The sequence below is a fragment of the Chinchilla lanigera genome, unplaced genomic scaffold (genome assembly GCF_000276665.1).
Source record: "Chinchilla lanigera isolate Chin_1 unplaced genomic scaffold, ChiLan1.0 scaffold00189, whole genome shotgun sequence".
NCBI classification, from domain to species: Eukaryota; Metazoa; Chordata; class Mammalia; order Rodentia; family Chinchillidae; genus Chinchilla; species Chinchilla lanigera.
Window position 1 is genome coordinate 435,512 of NW_004955590.1, and position 22,105 is coordinate 457,616.

The 22,105-nt window shown below is 42.7% G+C and overlaps 1 protein-coding gene across 3 annotated transcripts in view; it reads right to left on the reverse strand.

Annotated features, from left to right (window-relative positions):
* Positions 1 to 22,105, reverse strand: part of Jarid2 (jumonji, AT rich interactive domain 2) — a 129,045-nt gene that overhangs the window by 51,702 nt on the left and 55,238 nt on the right. For all 3 annotated transcript variants that reach the window (XM_013509963.1, XM_005414590.2, XM_005414591.2), the window contains one exon: positions 11,468 to 11,637. Coding sequence is in view for 2 of the 3 variants with exons in the window: in XM_005414590.2 (XP_005414647.1) it covers positions 11,468 to 11,637 (170 nt within the window). In the remaining variant the exon portion in view is untranslated. The remainder of the gene's footprint in view (positions 1 to 11,467; positions 11,638 to 22,105) is intronic.

Sequence of the window (22,105 nt, forward strand, 5' to 3'; positions counted from 1 at the left end):
AAATCACGTATCAACAACAAGAACTATCTTAGGAATGGGTTTGGGGGTTCCTTCTTTGGTTTTTGGAACCCAAGGACTTACACATGCCAGGCAAGCTCTCTACCCATGACCTGTATTTCCCAGCCCAATGGATCTGTTTTAACAGCCCCTCAGACAGCCACAGACTAAAAGCAATAGAGACAGAAAACAGAAGACCAACAAGGAACAGAGAACTTTTGGGAAACTTGCTCTCAACCCAAAAGATGGTAACAACACAACAATCCAGAGACGCCAAAGGACATGATTTCTTCTAAGTATGGATACACGAAGGGATAAAAACAGATTGTCTTTAACTTAAAAAGTGATTGTAATTTATTTAGATGGCTAGTATGTTGGTCTGAACCTAAAGGTCCAGACCAGCAAACAGAAAAGCATACATAATAATGGGTTCCCCAACCAGATGACAAGTAACTTTCTCAGAGAAGAGAAATGAGGAAAAAAATGGAAGCTCAATGAACTCCAGCTGAGGAGACCAGTTCACCACCACCAGAGGGGAGAATGCGCCCTTAGATCCATTATTAGTCTTGTGGCAATTCTCCCCCATGACAGGTTCCTGTCAAGGACAACACTGACCCCAGTGAGCTGAATGTGGTCTCACTGTCCTTCTAGGCAGGCATCTTCTTGCAAGAAGCCACTGCCAAACCATTCACGAGTCATTCAGTAGGAAGGGTACTGATGAATGTTTAGCAGATTAGAAATTCCCTTGGAAGGCACAGACCTCCAGAATTTGGCTGGGCCCTCCTATCTGTACACATCATTAACCTTTCCAGTCAAACTGATACAGGTAGAAAAGACTAAGTTCTTGAACATCAAACAGTGTTACGGCGTGGCTGCTGAAAACCTCCCTAAGGATCTAGCTGGCTCACTCTGTGCAAACCAACAGAGAGGCTGAAACCACTACACTGGCAAAACTGAAGGGAAAGCGGTTTTTGCTTTCTTGTCAGGATAAAATCCACAAGAAAATGACCAAGGAGAAAGAAATGGTGATCAATATAGAATATTAACAAGAAAACACCTAGATAATACCTCAAATATTGGAGGGGGGAAGATCCTCAAAACCACTTATAGAAAGTACTTATTTCCTCCTCACCTAGATACAAGTTTCGTTATTTAGTTATCAATAAGTGCTGAAGAGGAGGGATGTTTTTAGAAACCGAAGATATTTTAAAACCGTCAAAGAACAGAGCAATCTGGGCTATTTTTTACTACCATAGGGAAGATCCTCCCTCATTCCTCATTATAAAAACAGGTGCCCGGATATATCCCAGACTTCTATTGATGCTGAATCAATACAAAATTAATATTTAGAATTTGAAGAGCAAAGGAGGTGTTTTGAAAATTTCATAGTGTAATAATTTGCAACATAAATCCAGCACATAAGGGCCAGCTTCATATCTAGAAATTTGCTAAAGAAACTTCACTCTTCAAAATGTCAGATGGAAGTACGTTTCGAAAAGCTCACTGTGGGTTCAGCATTCAAAAAAATGAGAAGAAAGCTGCAAGGATGACAATGACAGGAAAAGACAGGCGACTCACTACCAGAAAGTAACTCCAGAAAGAGACCAATTCCTTTCCACAGCAGGACTGTGGGCAGCTCCACATCACCAGCAAGGATGGTGAAAACAAGGTGGTCTTAGAAAGGGCTCCGTGACCCCTACTTGTGAGTCAGGCTCTTCCAATGTCAGAGCAGACTGTCCATGGTAAGGCAAAAGCCCCATTAAAACACAGGCCTCTTTGTGCCATCAGTGAGGGAGAGGCTGACTCACCATATGGGCTTACAACATATCTCTCCTTCACAAACTCTGTGGTTTTCAATAAGTAATCAGTGAAGGTTATAGGTGGAGGGGCTTATTGGGACAGGAGTCAAACTCAGTGATTATGAATACAGTTTCCTATTAAAATTACAGGCATATTTTCTCTTCTGATTATTCAAGTGCATTAGCAAATACAGGAAAAAATCTGAACTTGGATCAGATAAGAAAAATCAGGAGTACAGAATTCATCTACGTTTTGCCAAAGCCGTATTTCATTACTTTTGAGAATTAGCTGGCAATGCCTCCACAATATTTACTGAAGTGCAAACCAAATGTTTTCATCTGGACAAAAATCAAACTGTGGTATGCTACAACCACAACAGAAATCATTTTTTAATCCAAAAGTTTGCTTTGTCTAATTTGGGCTTTGGTTTCTATGAAGTCAGATTCCTTTCCATAAATTATGTACCCGGACAAGCCCTCCTTCCCATTATCTTCCCTCCCTCAATCAGTTCTTAATCTTAACAAGCCAAACATGGCTCAACTCTATTTTGGAAAGACCCTAAAGGGATTCCCTTGTACAATCATTTAGCTGGAGAGTCAAATTCTGGTATTTGACCCAATGAACATGGCGGTTCACATTTCTTGGGACTCAACCTTAGGATACACAAACAGAATGAAAACTAGTCAGCCCCTACTACTATATCAAATTTAAAAAAATAAAATAAAATAAAAACCTTCAGAAGGAACTGGTGGACTAGGGTAGATTAAAAAGAGATAGTTACCTACTGATTTCCAGAGACAGAGGAGAAGCTCCAGAAGGCACCAATTCCAACAACTCCCTCAGTTCACTAATCCAGGACTCCAAATAGACCACATGCCTAATTATACATTCATTCATATACATAAACAGGGAAGTTTCCCTTAAGGACCACAAGACAACTGTAGCACAATCCATGCAATCTCCTGACACTCCCATCAGCCTTTATGACTCCCAAGAGAAGTGACAGTCATCTAAAATCAGGGCCCAACTATGCCAAAGACTGCAAAGAGAACCCCAAAGAAGGAGATACCGGTCCAATAATGCCCATCCTCAAGTTGGGTTTTGTTTTTTTTCTTTTTAAATTGGGTTTCCTTTTACTATGTACATACCCAAAAACAGACGCTGATCACTGAAAGTGACTCTATGGAAACAAAAACTCTAGAACATGGCTTCAGCTCTGGTAGTCAATAGCTTGCCAGTCAGGAAAACTCGTTTACCGCCTGCATTACACAGATACTGTCTTCAGCCAAAACCTTTAGGGTTATGACCCTAAAGGTTTAAGTTAATGTACACAAAAGCACTCTACACAACTCATACTAATGTGCTATTTATTAGGCTATTCTTAGGCTTTCATGACAAAATTAACTCACACCTATGAAATATGTCATCCTGTGTAGAAGTGAGAGCAAAGGCTAGGTATTTCTTATCTTCTTTCCCAAATGAAAAGATAAGCAGACTGGTGACCCAGGAGTGTGGCAATGCTAAATGGACTTGAGAAAGCCAGACACTGAAGCTACTGAAAGTAAAGACCTTCAGCTGTGTAATGTTTTGCTCAGGGAAGAACTTAACTGAAGTAATGACTTCCTAGTTGCAGGAACCCCCTCCGGAACACTGGCTTAAAGCATACACACCCAACTGTGTCTGAGCCCCAATACAGGAAACTCAAGACCCCAAACACAGGGACTATGTAATGAGAATGTGATCGGCACCCCTCGCCCTGCAACAACAGACTAATGAAAAACCTTTCCCAATGTCTTTTGCACAGCTGGCTGAAAACACATACAAATACATGTTCATCCAACTAAACACCATGAGATCTGTGGCTCTCTCAGTCTTGACTGAATATACAAATCACACGATACACCAGTCACTACAGAGCAACCTGCATAACCTCTACCCATCACAGTATTATCTCACATCAAGGAGCAGAAACAAGTTAGAAAGTTCAATTCACCAAGTGCCAAACATTACAAACCACCAAAGTATATATGCCACCTTAAAGCCATGCAAAGCTTCCTCGGTTCCCCACAGGCACACCAAATCCTCACATTCCCTGCAGGACTTGGACATCAAGGACTTCAGTGTATCTGTGGAATGAAACCCTTGCAGTCGGCAAGGTGCTCAACTAACACAACAGCACTGTCACCACCTGAGAGATTTTTCCCAGTCTACCTTTCTCTCAATGGATTTTTAAAAAGCATGAAAAATATTAAGGGACTTGCCAAGTAAGACAGTGAGAAGGCCAGGGATGATCCTGAGATGGTCCAGCAGCCCAGGCAGAGAAGGAGAACCTGCTTCATTTGCAAGGGAGGGCAAGAGAGCCCTGAGGCCAGCCGGTCTGGAGCAGGGCCAACCCTCCAGGCCAAACACAACTTGGCACCTTCACTGATGAAGGTCACAGAGCAATTAAAAGTGATCTATCCTTCTCCTCCTCTACTCTCAAGAATTCCAAGGTTTCATATTTCTTCATTACTAGCTGATAAACAACCCTAGCAAATGAATCACTTGCTCAGCAGAACTAGCCAACAGCGGGAGAAGCAAGCATACGAGGCATGTAGAGCTGGTCTGCTTTGGACAAGACAGAGGGTGAGGTAGCCTTGAGATCTTCAGGGCAGCAGTAATGCCACTTTCACTCCTCCAGTCTTAAAAATTAAGATGCAACTCATTGCAGAAGGGACCATCAAAAGCATTGTGTAATACAGTGACACAGTGCACCTCCTTCCCTAAAGAGCTTATGTAACATAAAGTATTCCCATTCTGCTCAAGGAAGTTCATTATTAGCACCACAGTGCTCCTTGCAATTGGGAGATTACTTAATTGCTTTCTAGCAAGTTAATCCCCTTTCATTCTATGACCTCTAAATCACCCCAGACTTTTGCATATGCCCTACTTACTGTTCTCCTGAATGTCTAACACAAGCCAGCAATAAACCAAAATTTGTGCTCCTTGCCAGTGAGGCTGGCAGCCTCAGAGCACTATCACCTGTGGTGCCTTCCAGGGGCCTGCAGATTGCCCCACCCAAATTAGCAAATGTATCCCCCTTCCGTTTCAGTACCTCTGTGCAAATCACTAGGAAAGAACAGGGATGCACAAGGATGGCTGCTGTAGGCATTTTTTTTGGGTCTGTTTCACATCATTAGCTTTACTCTATCTCCCTAGTATGCTATTAAAAACGAGAAAACCCATTTTATAGATGAGGCAAGTTTGCCTGAGAGATTTAAATCATCTGGCCAAATCTGAGATCTGATAGATAGCCTTCTGCCTGCACATGTATTGTAGCTCCCTCATAATGACCTTCCTCCAGCATCATTTATCAAAGAGTCACCAGAATCATCCTCCTAACCTGTTAGGCACATTCAGTCACCTCTTAGCTGAGACACCTCAGTGGTGCCCCAACATCAAGCCCAGGGTCCTCAGGATCGACCCGCAACCTAACTTTCCTGCTTGAACTGCAAGCCCCCTAAGTAACAAGCCCTAACATTTCATCCCAAGAGCAATCCAAGCCTTGGCAGAGATTTCTGGAGAATTTCTTCCCAGGCCATAGCCTTCTGCAAAGGTTTCTAACACACTCAAGAGCCATCTCAAACATCCCCTCATTTCAGCAACATCTGAGGGGCAGAGTACGTGTGGTTCACACCCCTACCCTGGCACTTTCACACATCTATTACCATAGCTTACATCCTCTATTTCACCTACCACATGATTCTGCTTTCCTGGGTCTAATCTCTGTTTTCTAAGTGTCTGGCACACAAAAAACGCTCCGTAAAGATTTGCTGAATTAATCAGCAATTGACTGACAGCTGATCATGGAAGATTCTGTAAGACGGGAAACAAAAGGCAGGCAGATCTCAAACAAGACTGCACTGCTTCACAATGGTGGCACTGAGGTTATGCACAAGGACCTGCCCCTCCCCCCTAAAGGCTCTCTTCCTGGACCAAGCTGGGACACTGATCTGTGATAGCCTGGTCCTAAGAATGAACTGTGTGTTGGCGTACATACTTCAGGAGTCCCCTTTGGGAATTCCCCTCGTTTGCAGGGCCCAATAAAGAGAAAAATGTAAATAAGAGAATCATTTAACCTGCCATTGCTCTGCTGCATTAAGCTCTGTTAAATCTCTTAATAATTATAGTCAGAACAAAGAGAGGAAGACAGAACTCATTAAGAATAACGAGACTGTTGACAGGAAATACAACGATGGTTCGAATCATTGCATGCAGCACAGGCACAAACTCCCTTCCCCACATGTAACAGGGGAAGATACTAATTATGCCTCTGGCAAGAGACATGTGGACACCTTCAAAGCAGTGATTTAAAGATAAATACATGGCAGGAAAACACTTCAGCCCCTGCTGCACTGTTCATTCCGTCCTCTTTTCCTTTAGAAATTCTAAGGAATGACATTAAATAGAAAAGGAAACAGCCTTGCCGAACTTAGCTGATACAATGCTACTGCTGAGTACCTCAAGAGTGAAATCTTTAAAAATATCTCGAACTCTGTAACCCAGAATGACTAGTTGGGTCATTATCTACACTAATCCCTGTAATAATGGTATAGAGTTCCCCTACCCCATATCTTAAGGTTCTATTTAAAGATACCGATGAAAACTTGATTGTGTCAATTCATTTGGCAGCCATGAGGGGTGGGGGTTGGTACATCGTATTTCCCAGTGTGGCTGGGTGTGTCATGGAGGCTGGGTGGGGTGGGGTGGGGTGGGGGGCTAAGTCTCATCTCTTGCTTCTTCCTCTCCCGCACTGTACCCTTGCTCTGCCTCCCAGCTGCCATGAACTAAGCAGCTTTATTCCACCACACTCTTCTGCCATATTATTTCTGCCTTGGATCCAGCTTACCGTAGAGTGACTCCTCTTCAAATGTGAGCCACATTTAACTTCTCCTTTGAGTTGTGGCAGATATTTAATAGGATTTCTAGAAGAAGGCACCATCTTAGGACCCTCTAACCATCCCTCATGCATAACAAAAAAGGCTTAAAGAAACTTCATTGCTGTCTTTTCTGCGGTCTGATCACTTATTCTTGTCCATGTTCCAAATTAGCACCACTACTACATAATACCTGGGGATTAGAAAAAACAACCCTTAATCCTTGGCCATAAACATCACTTCCAGCTCTTTCACTTGATCCCTTTATTTTTCTGCATCTAGACTTCCTTTCCTGTAAATAATGAGATTATTAAACACCACTATCCTTAGCCCTGACACTGCCCATTGTTACCCCAAGGTGACAGACTGACTAGACTCTTTACTCTCCACATGATTTTAAGGGCTCTCACAGGCTCCATTTGGTTTGAAATCAGCACCAAAAAAGATGAAATGGAAATAGAAGGCAAGAATAAGAATGTGAACTGGATTCACAACTGTCACTTTTGCCTGAAAAGGCTTCAGAGGAGACCAAGATTTACCTGAGGATATCTGTCACTACAAACTGCTGATATCAAATACTTAGGAATCTAAACATAAATCAAAAATTAGATAACATCTACAAAACAGAACACTGTTAAACTACTAAAATATGACAGACAAGTATGTGTGTGACAATGCAAAAACAATACATTTCAGGAAGTTGTACATATTATACATGCACACAGAAAGTTCAAGTGAGTTCACTGTAGATTTTCACAAAGGAGCCAGCTAACAATGGCTGGCTCTGAGAAAGGGAAAGGAGGCTATTTTGAGTTTACTCTTTGCCTGCTGTTCTGATGATATTCCCGAGAGGAGCAAGAGATACTTTTATGGCACACACAAAAAGCTGAACATTTTACTTTTCTTAACTTAAAATTGAAATATGTTGTCTAGTCCATTCAATTTCCAGGGTCAGGAACACATAATATCCATCATCTGTCATTTTGGTCTTTCACAGACAGAACAGGTAAATCTGAGCAAAGATATTTTAATATTGATTCGTTTTAATTATCTCTTCTCTATAAAACTATAGTAGAAATAGGAAGAATGCCATAAGAATCTTTATTGTACATTAGCTAAAAAGAAACCCTTTATTACAGCCTGGCTCATAAATAGAGGAATAAATACCAAGACCCAGAGCATATTTCCAAAATTATTTTACATGTCTCCTAGGTTTCACTTATTCACACATTTCTTGCAGTCAACACCCATAAGAAGTAAACTGTGTCTATGAAAAGATGATACTTTCATGTTGACTGGAAACTTAAAAAAAAGTTGGTGTCGGTAAGATTTTCTCCATGTTCCACTGAGGAAAGCAGTAAGCACATCTCTCTAGGAGAAGTGCCATTTCCCTATATCCCAGAACCAAAGGAATTTAAAATAAGGTATATGCACCATAAACACAAACGTTTCCATCTACAATGACTGACATGTTCTCTGATGTTTCTCTACATCTTTGAGACCTAGAGACAGCAGCGCTACCTAGCCCACAGTAAAGGACCAAGTAATACATTCCATCACCAAGATAGCAATTTTCAGACAACCTAATAAACACAGTGGATCTCTGAGGCACAGATCATAAACTGCCCATACGAATTCTAGACATTAAAGTAATTCCTAAAGTAACCCACAGACTTAAGTCATGGGTGCCCTTCTAACAAATTTGGCTCCAAATGCATCAACACATTCATGAGGGGGCCATTCGCGCATGACTGTCCCATCAGTTTGTAACAACAGATGTGACTGTCCCATGATGCCCAATGGGACTGTCATGCATGTACCACCAGTGGGTCAAGCCAAATGGAACGTGTCAAAGAGCCACAGAAAACCAGGCCCAATGACTCATGCCTATAATCCCAGCACTCTTGGGAGCTAAAGCAGGAGAATCAGCAGTGTGACCCCAACAACTTAGTAAGACCATATCTCAAAATAAAAAATAAAAAGCCAGGATGTAACTCAGTATAAAGGCCTCAAGTTCCATCCCCAGGGAGTTTTTTTAAAAAGCCACACGAACAAAGTCACCAAATCAAGAGTATCATCACACAACAGAATTTTAATTATTGACCTGAACTCATGTTGCTGTTCATGATTATGGCTATCCCTCAAAGTCTCCGTTAGCTCAAATTCCATCACCAGAGCACCTTGTCCCATCCACTGTTTGTAATACTGCACCCTATGTGGTAGGGCCCACAGCCTTATTCATTATTCTTTTCTCTTTCCTTCTCACATCCTTTTCTCCATCTTCACATTGAACACTTGGGATCAGAAGAATCTTTCAAGAAGGAGCTTTGCAAAAACTAATGAAGTTAAACAGTGTGAAGTCCACATACCCATCTCTCTTCATTAATGGCCAAGGGATGCACAAATGCTAAGGAATTTCTAAAGGAAATGTTGTCCTTTATTACGTCTTAAAGAGAGTCTGCAGGGTCTACCAACATAGTAACAAACATAGCTCTCCTCTAACCATTCAACCCAATGTCAACCAGTGAAGTTGAGTGAGGGACAGGAAGCAAGTAAGGACAACTTTGAAGGCTATCAGAGCTGACCGAGATCAGCCATGTTCCACATGGATGGAAAGATGGGAGGTGGATTACACATGATTGAGCTAATAAATATATTAAGGACAACATGAGCCAAATTTCTTAGTGACGAATGTACAAAGGAAAAAAGCCAGAGCCTTCTGTGTTAAACTGAAAGTAGAGATAAAGGTGCTAACTCATAAATTTTAATATACGAAGAGCTGTACATTCACTTATAAATATACTCAAGAGTATGCATGTGCACATACAGCCTCAGTCCACAAACAACAGCTAAAATAAACAGCACTCCAATAGCTTGGAGCACACCCAATGCCTGTATCTTAACTTCTGAAAATCAGGCTCCATGGAGAAGTGGCCAATTCTGGGACTGAGAATGGGAAAGGTACAAGATGAGACTGGAGCACTGTATTGAAAGCCAGCAAGACTGAAGGAAGACAGGGACCTAGCAAAAGGACTCCCAAAAAAGAAAGGATTTCCCTGTTACAACTCTGACTGAAATGAGAAATTAGTCCATAGAGATACCAAAGATAAAATTTTAGTTTGGCTGAGAAAAAAGAGATGCAGTTGCAAAGAATTTTCTAAAAGATCACTTACAAATAACAAAGGCTGCAATGAATAACTACACCACAGCCTCCTGGCAAACTCACCTTAATTAAGTTAGCAACAAGATCATCGCCCAAAAGAGGGGTGGGCTGGAACTGTGAGCGACAAGAACACAAGAACTGCTTTTCACGTTACTACTCACACCAAAAACACAAGCCCAGTTATGAACAAACATCAGGCAACACAAAGTTGAGGGAAATTCTACAGAATGTCTGGCCTATAGCTCCAACTGCCTTAGGACATATTCCACAACTGACATCACAGAAAAGAGGAAAACCGAAGGCAATGCTGGGCTCTTAGCTCAGCACTTTGCTCTAAACTCAAAACATAAACAAGCACTGTCCCCAGTGTGAAGCTGGGGTGCGAGGACTGTGTGGGGGTGCAATGTGTGTATGCACTTCCATGCACTTCCGCAGCTAGATGTTCACAGAATGCTCCCACTTGAAGGGAATCCACACTAATGTATTTAGAGGTGATGGGACATCAGGTACACACTTAACTCTTGAAAGATTTCAGAAAGATGTTATTGATAACATGCAAAACTTAAATTCTTTTCTAACTTATTTTGCTTGTTAAGTAAGCCTCAGCCTGGAATGGTGGCAAACACATACATCTACAATCTCAGCACCTTGAGAGAATGAGACAGGAGGATGATAAGTTCAAGCCCAACCTGGGAAATTAGCAAGAAGCTGTCTCAAAATAAAAAATAAAAGGAGAAGAAGGGAGGCACACAGCCTGGGAATGGGCTAAGGCCCTTATTTCAATCCCTAGCACTTTACAAAAGAAAAAAAAGAGAAAAGAAAAAATAAGCCTGAACATGGAGCCTTTCCACAAATGTGCAAAATAGCACAAGCCCTGTCCTCTCACTCACCTCAACTCCACGGCCAGGCTCACTGACACCTTCCCTCATCCCCTTCAATGTCCTCAACGTCCCCCTAGAAAATCCTGTTTCTTACCTCAACTGCTGGAAAACTTGGTTCCATTTAAATTCAAACCTATCCTTTGTTTAAAAAAAAAGAAAAAACTTTATGGACCTTGCATGTTGTTGGTACATCCTATTCATATCCACGAGGGAGTATTTTCTCTGAAATAAACTTTTAGAAGCCCTACTGCTGATTTTCATAGGATGAGGGAAAGCGCTCAGCAGGAGGGATTCCTGAGAGGCCCTAGGAAACAAAGAGATTCCATCCCCACCCATGACTCTCTCTCACACAGAAAGCACAGAATGTGGTGAGATGACAGAAGTGGTGGTAGTAGGGAGTATGAACTTTGGGAGAAGTTAAATTAAAATTGAAACCACAACCTTTATAACTTGCATTGTGAAGCCAAGAAGTGGATGTAAAATTCAAACGAAAATAGAAAAAATAAGACTCAACGATCAGCTGGTCCAAAAAGACAAAAGCTCCTTCTTAGTAGAATTCCTTACTTAAAATTCTCGTAACAGCAGGCTGGAGAATGAAAGACAGGGGTGGCAGAAAGTAACGCCAACACTGCAGTGTCCCTGTGTGCGGTTTCAGTCCACAGCTTTGTCAACCAGGCTGCTCTTCCCAAACAGACTGGCAGCAAGCTTACCTCGAAGGCAGAGAAAGGTAAGAAAGTCTTCTGTCTTAGGCTTCCTTTTAGAGAGGTCAGAAATTTGAGTAGCTGGCGGGGGTAGCAAAGGCTCCACTATCTTCACTGGAGTTGTGCTGGGACTATTCGGCTGAGATTGAGCAAACTTCCTTTGTGCTTGCAGCCTGGGCCTGCAAAAGCAAAAGAAAATTAAAACTAAATTAAGAAGAGACTGGAGGATATAGACCTACGTGCAGCAATAAAAATCATGACATACAAGGAATAGAAAAAAAGACCCCATTTCAAGCACTCTTTCTTTCTAATTAAGGTTCTGTATCTCTCACACTCTCTTAAACCACAGGCCTACTTTAATGTGCAATAAAGTTGGTGGAAGGGCTGTGTTTTAGACATGGATATAAAATGTGTACCAGGAATTCTGTGTGTGCAAGGATATGTACGTGGCACCAACTAACTATCCATGTGCCTGGGTATTTAAAAGATGGCACACAATATTCAACAAGAGATTGGTAGTTTTCGTACTTTTATTTAGGTCCACTGTGAGGAAGAAAAGGTAAATTATTCCGTTGTATTTGCACAGTGCCCCATGCTTTCTTCTAACACTGACAGACCCGCGCGTGCACACACTACACCCTTACATGGGGGATACCTTCAATGGCCTATCCACCACTCTCCTGTATTCTATCTAGAATCAAGCAGGCATTTTTTTTTTTTTTTTGGTTTTTCTCCGGTACCGGAACCGAACTCACGACCTTGCGCTTGCCAGGCAGGCACTTTGCCGCTGAGCTAAATCCCCAGCCCCTAGGCATTTATATTTCCTGCCTTGCTTAATTAGGAAACTATCTCCTTTTACTCAAGGTACTTCTCACTGTAAACTTACCTTCCCTTGCACTCTAACCAGTTATCTACTCCGCCCCCCCAGGCCCCATCAAAACACTGTCCCGTTCCCAGGACGAATTGATACAGGAGCAAAAGGAGACAGCAAGACTCCTCTGACAGCTCAGTGGCCGGCTTCGGCCTTTAAAACACCACCACAGCTCTTGGACAGTGAACACTTCAGAACCCAGCAATAATGGACGAGGCACTGGAAGAAAGCTAATCAAGGTGAACAGCAACTCTTAGAGGAAAGCAAATAGGGCTATATTACCATCTCCATGTTAGAGGAAAGAGCAAGCTGCTTCTGAAGTCAACTGACTGCCTGGAATCTCAGAAGCTACTAAAGACCCACCCAAAGAGGGACATGGAGGAACACAGTTAGAGAGAAGGGGACATTTAGACACCATTACCGCAGTGCTGCTCAAACTGAGGAGAGACAGCGTTATGTTCGGCTGTTCTTTTCGTCCTTTAGATCTTCTGTTTCAAATGCATGTTTTTCCATTATGTAAAGTAAAGTAGATAAAATATAAGCCCTACTTTATTACAACATTCAGTGGCATCTGGTCAACTGCTTAAGGTCAACTGCTTAAAGTTTCTAAAGGCTCTCCCGCAATTTCTAAATTCACCTCACTGGTAGATGGTGGCAGCCACTGCACCACCTCCGAGGAAGGGAAGGCCACAAAGGACCTCACTGAGTGTGACAAGTCCATACAGCCCCACTACAATGCCCTGTCCAGTGGACAGCCCAAGAACAACCCTCCTTCTCTATAAAGCTCCTCTTTCCCTTCGCCCTTCCACGTTTTAAAATAAAATTCCTTTTCTAATTTAGACTGCTCCGATATTTTTTGTTCTACTGTAAGATTTCTTTAATTGACAATTCCTTAAAGCAGATTAAAAGGACCCAATTCACATTCTGAGTACTGCAGGAATTTCATAAAAATATTGCCTACGGATAAGCAGGATATTGAATGTTTCCTGCATTTTTTAAAAAATCGGCAACAACAAATACCGCACAGTCTTCAGACAGTGTGGCCATAATGAAAAGCAAACAAGTAAACACAGACGACACATGGATGACAGAGTGGGCCACAAGGGAGGTACTTCACAATTTCAGGACCTCAACATAAAGTGCTTCTACGACTGTTCAAAGAAAAGGCACTTTGTGCCTGATGACTTTCTCTAAAGACTATGAAAAATAAGGTAGTAACAGATTAAAAAATGGCAGCAAAATAAATTACCTTCAGAGAAAGCAGCCAAGCTCCCAAATGATTAAACATTTGAGAGGACCAGATGAAACCAAGAAACTAAGTGCCTCCTGTCCACAAAGAACAGGTCTGGGATGTGGCTTTTCATCCTAGAGTTCCAGGAGGACCACAGAGTTGTTGACTTTGCTTTACTGGTCTCACACAACCAAGGCGCTTGAGCAACAAACATCTCAAAGCCAAAGCCCTGGCAGTGAAGGTATGGTTCAAGGTTATGGGACTCACTCTCTAATGCTGGAAGCAAAGAAATGGGGTAGAGAGAAACAGATGTGCTGAGTAGTTACATGTAGAGATGCTGGGGGCAAGAGAAGTCGGTCAAGTCTTGAGGTAGAAGGTGGCTTCTAGGAGGCATGAAAGACAAGGGAGAGCCAGCCCCCACATGTGAGAGTCAGCTGTACCTTTCACAGCACTTACGCGGCCCCCAACACAGAGGACCGGCCTTTTCTCCAGAAGCATCAACTTTTATGTCATTAGCAGACAAAAACACTTTACCAAGAAAACACTGTTTGACCTAAGAGTCATGGGAGACCGGGGGTGGGGAAGAGTACAGGGTTCGTGGGGTTGAGGGGGAGAAATTGGAATGCTTAAGGAAAAAACAGAAAGTGTGACCTTATAGAACATGCCCTCTCTTTAGTACTCTAACGATACCCTTATGTGGAAGAAACCAATTACATCAAACCTGTCAGGAAGCCAAGGTAAATACACAAAACCAAGTGAATGTATACCAGTGGGGGAGAAATGATTCGATTTACATGACTGAGTATATGAACAGGTTGGTAAAAGCTGGGATTGGGGCAGCAGAAGTGAAGGAATAGAAGTCTGTATAAACTAAAGAACTACAAAATCCAGACTGTTACTTCTGTTTGGTATTTGGGGTAAATTTTAAAAGCTAGTGACTTTGGTAGTTTCAGAGATCTAAAGAAGCTCCCCTGCCGAGCATGGCTGCACACACTGTGATCCCAACACACTCAGGAGACTGGAGCAGGAAGATCACAAATTCAAGCTAGCCTGGGCTTCACAGCAAGTTCCAGGCTGGTCTACACTATTTGGTGAATGGCTGGGCGTGGTGGCACACGCCTGTAATCCCAGCACTCGGGAGGCCTAGGCAGGAAGATCCTTGTGAGTTCTAGACCATCCTGGGCTACAAAGTGAGCTCAAGGCCAGCCTGAACTGCATAGCGAGACCCTGTCTCAAAAAAAAAAAAAAAAAAAAAAAAAAAAAAAAAAAGGAGGTAGACTACTATTTGGTGATACCCATTACTGCCCCAAGGGAATAAACAGACAGCAGTGAGACCTGCCTGGGCCGTACAGCTTAGAGGGAGAACAAACTGGAGAAGCAGCCATTCCATGAGGTCCCTGGATCGGAGCTTAGCCATGACAGGTGAGACAAAGCCATCTGGTGGGTGTCCCTTCTCTAGAACTTGTGCCCACGAGTCCTAATCATCTGTCCAGGTTTAAACTGAAACATCCCAAAGGGGAAGGCCTACTGTTGAACTGAAAGCCAAAGGACTGATCTGACTCCACAGAGTGGCACTGGGCATGGAATAAGTGGCTTCAGATAGAGGCAAGGTGGTAGGAAAGCTCCAACTGGACTTTGCATACTAAAAACTACTCCCTCCATCTGGAATGCTCTTCCTCTCTACCTTGCTGTGGCTGGCTTCTCCCCACCATCCATGCCATGCAAGGGCAAAGAGCACTTCAGACCTGTTTCTTTTTAATCAATATTTGTTCTATCCATATCTTAGTTCAAAAACCACCTCCTCAGAGAGACACGGTGATCATCCGTGACTCACCATGCACCTCCAGATCCACCCTCTGGTCCTTCTCCAGGCCTACACTGCGTGTTCTGCAGCAGTCTCCTCTGCATGGTTTCCTTCCCCATACAGAAGTTATCACACAGAGAAGAGGAACCTCCAGAGGTGGCAGCAAGGAACAAGAACACTGCACTGCCGCGTAGATATCAGGCACGCACGAACCCTTGAGCATGTGAGGGTTAGTTGTGGAACTGCAAGGCAGGTGCAATGACCACCCAGAGGAACCCCAGAGGCTTCTGCATGGTGGGAAACAGATCCAACATCAACTGTGGAGAGAAGACCTGGTTCTGCCCAAGGTAAAGGTACTGGCCATCCCAGCAGAGCTCTTTCTACCCAGAGGCAGACTAGAATGCAGGTTCCCGGAGAAGCACCTCAATGTCACATGTGGTCATGACTTCCATCATCACTTAATTACAAATTACTGAGCCAAGCACCCTCATTACCAGCATCCAAACAAGGCTAAAGAAAGTCTGGCCCTGATCCACGTGGCCAGGGTGGATAGGGTACCCTGAAACCACAGAGCAAGTTCCTGGGTTCCATTTGTCGTCTCACAGCACCACTGTCCATGGCCACATGCCATGTAGACAGCTCCACAACCTTTATCAGGAACCATCCATGCTTCCTGGTCAGGCTGCATGAGCTTCAGAGGGGCAAGGGTCACTCTGCCCTCTTCACTTCCCACCTGTCCAGGACCTTGCAAGCCAGCATTATTTTCCACTGAGCTCCCTGCACCTTCCTCCCACTTGGGGTCACATGGTGTCGCCAACAGCCAAATAAATGTCTTTGTCACTTAGAAAAAAATCATTCAAATAAATTTTTAGATTAAAAAGGAAAGCACAGCGCCCTTATAAGAAAAAATACACCAAAATAAAGGCTAGTATTGGGCTAGGGCTGTAGCTCAGTGGTGGATGACATGCTTAGGTCTGAGTTCAGATCCCCAGTACTCAACAAAATAAAACAGCTAGTATTACGTTGAAAGTTAACAAATAAATTATGAAAAAAATAAATTGTGAGCCAGGTATAGTGGTGCACACCTTTAACTCCAGCACTCTGGGACAGTAAGGCAGAAAGATCACAAGTTCAAGGCCAGCATGAACAATTTAACCAGACCCTGTCTTAAAAAACAAATAGGGCTGGGGATATAGCTCAGGATGTGAGAAGGCTCTAGGTCCAATTCTCAGCACTAAAAAATAAAAAATAGGGCTGGGTATTTAGCTCAGCGGCAAAAAGCGCCTGCCTGGCAAGTGCAAGGTCGTGAGTTCGGTTCCCAGTACCGGAGAAAAACCAAAAAAATAAATAAATAAATAAATAAAAAATAAAAAATAAAACTAAATTGCAGGACAAGGCTTGTAAAGCAACCCCACTGATGAGCAGACAGTGCCCTATGCCAGTTGGTCTTGTTCAACAATAGTCCCCTGTGCCCCTCCTCCTTCCTGGAATGCTGCATCTGAAGTGCCCTGGGCAGCCTGCCACAAGGAGCGTCATGAGAGGGAGGCTCTGTTTCTCCAGGTTCCTCTGGGCAGCTGCAGCGCAGCATTAACGGCTTGGTGCTATCTAGGCACCAATCTCTAGGGCAGCCCCAACCATGGCACAACACCAATTTCTAGGTTAATGAAATTCCTTTTCTGTCCAGGGTTTCTGGTAGCTTACCAGCCCGAGGACACCGGGCACGTACATGACTGGAGTGCGGAGAGCAGGAGCCAGGGAACAGTCTGAGGTCAGTGCACAGCTGGTCCCTCACTGAGAGACATTTGTGCCAAAACACCATTTTATAACTCAATTTTCCGATATTAAACACATAAGCTGGTAAATCCAATTATTTAGATTACATCCCAATTCTAAACAAAGGGTAAGGAGTGGGTAGGAGAGGGAGGGTCTGTTCATTCAAAAATAAAGAAACTATGTTTGGCAATGGCAAAATGACCAGCCGCACTGCACTCTTTGTGCTGGTGTGGGAGCAGACCCTGACACTTCGCCAACTCGATGAAAGGCCTATTCAAAAAAAAAAAAAAAAAAAAGAAAAAGAAGAAAAAGAAAAAAATTTCCTGTGTTTCCATCCCCAAAATAATTACCCACTCTATTCTACCCCCAGACACAAACACACTGCAAACCTGGCAGCTACTCAAAGCAACAAGAGTGTGCCTATGTGTGTGCACTAGAGGTTCTGGGGGGCTGGGGAGGGGGATCCTCCATACAGGGCAAGCTGCCCACCAAATTCAAATGCAAGTGCAGTCGCCGGCAAACCACACAGGGCGTCTGTAAACATCCTGAATAGTAAAGAGAAAATAAACACATCCTCAAGTGAACCCAGAGGCTAGCAGAGGGCAGCTCCCTCCCAACTGCAGACAGAGAACACTAGCTGTGGACTTAGGGTCCAGCGCACCTCCCACCCTGTTCCCATAATTACAATCAGCATTTGCTGGCAATGTCAAGAGGACATCACACAATGACAAAAAGAGAGATCAGCTGTCTGCAAAAGAATTTTGCTATACAGAGGCCTGCTTTATGCCATTTCTTGCTATCTAGCCATACTGCTTCACAGGCCTCATTCTGTGTTTTACATATGAAACAGATGAAATAGTCTGTTTATGCTTAAAAAAAAACCACAGGATATTAAATATTTGCAGCACTTATCTTAATTAAATTACATAGGGAGCTATTTAGTTTGCTATAGCCGAATCTGCCTAAAGGAACTTTCTGTTGGTTGTTGATTCCCCTTCCCAGTGACTCCTGAAGACATCTGGCGTGGTCAGATTGACACCAGGCAAAGAGCAGAGGTATCACAAAATCTGGGCTATAGCTCAATTTATCTGTCACTTACAGAAAGTAGGCTTTAACTGTTAAAAAGGAAAGAGAAGTGACAACAAAAAGGAACTAACAAGTAAAGTTTCACCAGGCTCCAAGTTTCTGGGTTCTGACCTCTGAAACCAAACAAGCACCTGAATAGAGTAATTCCTACAATGATTCCTTTCTTCTGTGAGTCAGTACCCTCTGGATGAAATGTTGTATCTTTTGCCAGTACACAGTGACAAATCACAATCTCAATCTCCAAACTGCCTGTACAGCTAAGATTCCTAGCACCAACTTTCTAACTTCTGGATGACAGGTAAAAAAGGGAAAGCAGACTTAAAGAGAACTAGCCAGGCATGGTATAATCCTAGCACTTAGGTGGCTACGGCAGGAGGATCCCAAGTTCAAAGCCAGCCTGGACTGTACGAGACTCAGGCTCAACAAACCAAGAGTACAGTACACCTAGCACTTTAGAAGCCTGGAGAGGAGACAGAAGATAATGTGTTTTTTAAAAGAAGACATCAACATCCCATAAATCACCCCACAATTCCTGAAACTACTAAACTATAGCAACACTATCTACACTCTGCTCCCTAATACTGAAACCTTCCAGTCAGAAATAACTCATTTACACAAATGCATCAGCTTCCTGCACAACACAGATATCCTAAAGAACACTAACGTAACTACTTATACACATACTCATCAGCTCCACCCATCATCAAGAAGCCAGCCCACCAAGGCAAGTACCGAAAACAAACATTGCCACCACCTGGGGGAGATCTCGCCATCACTCACTGACACTGCACTGAGAACATAGCCATCGGGGAGAAAGATGAGCCTTCCTTTTCTTTTATTCATGGGGAAGGATTAGAAGAGAGGAAAGAGAAAATAATATGAAAGGGTAATCACACTAAATATGTAAAAGATAAGAACAACTTCTTCCCAAGTTAAACATTCCTTGATGAACATAAACCTCAGGTTAGCTGATGACATCCCACACAAATGGTGTGAAAACTAATATGCAGCACAGCTTTTGATTCAATTAACAAAATTATTCAATTATGCTACATGAAATCTTATGTGGCATTCTGAAACGTCAAAGAACCGAGACTGCCTGGAAATCATGAATGTCAGGATCAAGGCAACATTTGACATTGAGTTCTTTTGTGTTCTAGAAAGCAACCATGTCAAATTGGAGAGGGATCATCATTAATCAACAGTTAAAGAGGCAACAAAGCTCTTTTGTTCCGTCAGTCACAAATGTCACCTATATGTCAGTTATGGGAATGTCGTGCCAGATTTAGTTTACCACCTAGGCAAAGCTGCTTGTCCTGCCACCCCAGGCTGCATAGCCTTATTCTTATCAAGGATCCAACTCCAAACTCAGGAGCTAAGAGTTGCAAATGGGTCAACAAGGGTAAGGAGAGTGAGGAAAAACAACATGCAGATATACCTTAAGAATCTAGACACGCTTTGGCCAAAGAAATTGCTGATAAATTATTGTACAAGGTGTGAACAAATTATCCAAAGTACTGTTTTTAAAGCCTAGATATGCCAGTTAAAATGTTAATCTGCCTTTCTACTCCTTCTCGGGGTGAGACTGCCAATTTAGTTTTTAAAATGTCATTTCAACAGAAACCCTAGCAAGTTTTTACAATTTTAGGTTACTCAATACCCAACTGCAAACTGCCAAAAATCTCCTGGCAACCAACTCCTGGCAAGAACTGGGAAGGAAGAATGAATGACCTGTGAGGTGAGAATTATATTTCAATAAAAAAGAAAAACAGATGAAGAAACTACATTCTACAATGCTCCACAGCTTGTCTGCCCATTCACTCCAGTGGTGGAATACTTCTAAGAGCATAAATGAAAAGTCTCTGCAGACACTACCCACTGCAAACCTTTTGGGTGGAGCTACATGCCAGGTGGAATTCTCAAGCCCACTCAAGGGCTGGGGGTGGGGAGCTCAGCGCTTGTCTGTCGTGCTCAGAGTTTTGGGTTTCATAAATAGCATCCAAAACTTAAATAAATAAATACATGAAGTCCACTCAGTACATGCAGACCAAAGCCAACAGCAGCACAAACAAAATTGGCCAGTGCTTTAGCAAAGCTTTTGCTTTTTTCATCTTCTTCCTCTTAGGCATTAAGTACACTAAGATAGACCTGCTTTGCTGAAAGAGTAACCAGAAAGAGATCCCAAACCATTTCCCTACTCACTGGAAATGTCATGAAGGAGTCCACAAGCACCAATAGATGGCAGTAGCGAGTCTTCAGACTCCAGCTCTGGAATTGCTGAGGGGGAAGAGGCAACTCCGAATTATGACAAGCACTGCCTATAGACAACTTTTAGGATCCACAATAACATCTGATGCCAGCTAAGAATCCATGGCTGTTCACAAAAGTAGTACTATCAACACTGCAATATATTCCCTTCATCCCACCAAATCCACTGCAACTCAAAGTTCCTTGCTCATACGAAAAAACAGCAACTGACGATTCTGCTCTTTTTAATACCAAAAGATATGCCTAGAGATAAAACGCACAGCATTATTTTCTGACTCACATTGGAAAAGGTAATTTTACAAGAAAAGAAAAGGGGAAAAAAAAAACTAAAGCAATGCTACAGTGTTCAGTGCACATTTGTTTCAGGAACAAGCCCTAAGTATTTATTTAGGGGCTCTAATAAATTTATCTATCAGGGTGAACAATAATCATTTGTAAATTTCAAAGTATGAGGTATTATCTGAACCAAAATGATTTTCAGTAATTCACTATGTCAGGAACATTTCTAACAGGGGCCCAGGTCTATATGACAAATACCTGAAAAAACTTGATCATAATTAAAGGTACTGTGCATAGCTAATAAATCTAAGAGTAATTCTCCTCCACTTTCTTACTGTCTGTGCTGTGTGACCCTGAAACACATTCCCCTACGGAAAAACAGGGGGGCTTTGGGGATACTGCAGACTCAGCATCTCTACTCAGGATCTGTGTCCCCAATAGTTGCCAAGATGGCTCTAAGAGACACGCCAGTGGCATGGAAATTTAAATAAAAACCAAGAAAACTGCATCAATTCTGTGCAGGCAACAGGGAGTCAAGGCATGGAAATCACCTTCTTGCTGAAGAGTGCCTTGAAATTCTAGCAACATTCAAGGTTGCACTGGATGGGAAATATACTTTAGCCCAGAAAGCAGAAACCCAGTAGCTGCCCATCTCTGTCCTGCCAGGACATGAATCACCACTTCGTCCAGCACAGGAATACACTACCTGCCTGGCAAATCAACTGTCACAGCATCACAGTGTTCAAACAGACTTTATTTTACTTAGTAGTGCGACCCACAAAAAGACCAAGAGATAAAGGGAGAAGCTGAGGGAAGGGAATTTTTTAAAAAGATGTGTTATAGACAACACACAAAAAAATGTAGTAATTATGCCATACAAACTTATACTAATAAAAAAAATTTTGCCAGGTGTGGTGGCACACACCTGTAATCCCAGCACTCGGGAGGCTGAGGCAGGAGGATCCTTTTGAGTTCGAGGCCAGCCTGGGCTAGAAAGTGAGCTCAAGGTCAGCAGGAACTGCATATCGAGAACCCGTCCCAAAAAGAAAGAAAGAAATTTTTCTTAAAAACCTAATGACAATCAATTTAAGTCAAACTGGGGAACCAGGGGAACTGGGAGATGAGGCAGAAAGGGTCAAGTTCAGACTTCTAACTCACAATACTTTTCTTTTCCCCCCCTTTACCGTACTGGGAATTGAACCCAGGCAATTCACCTTGAGTTAGTTACATTCTCAGCCATTTGAGAAAGGGTCTTAACTAAACTGTCCAGACTGGGTTTGAACTTGCCATCCTTTTGAGCCTCTGGGATTACAGGTATGTGGCTCACTGTCCAAC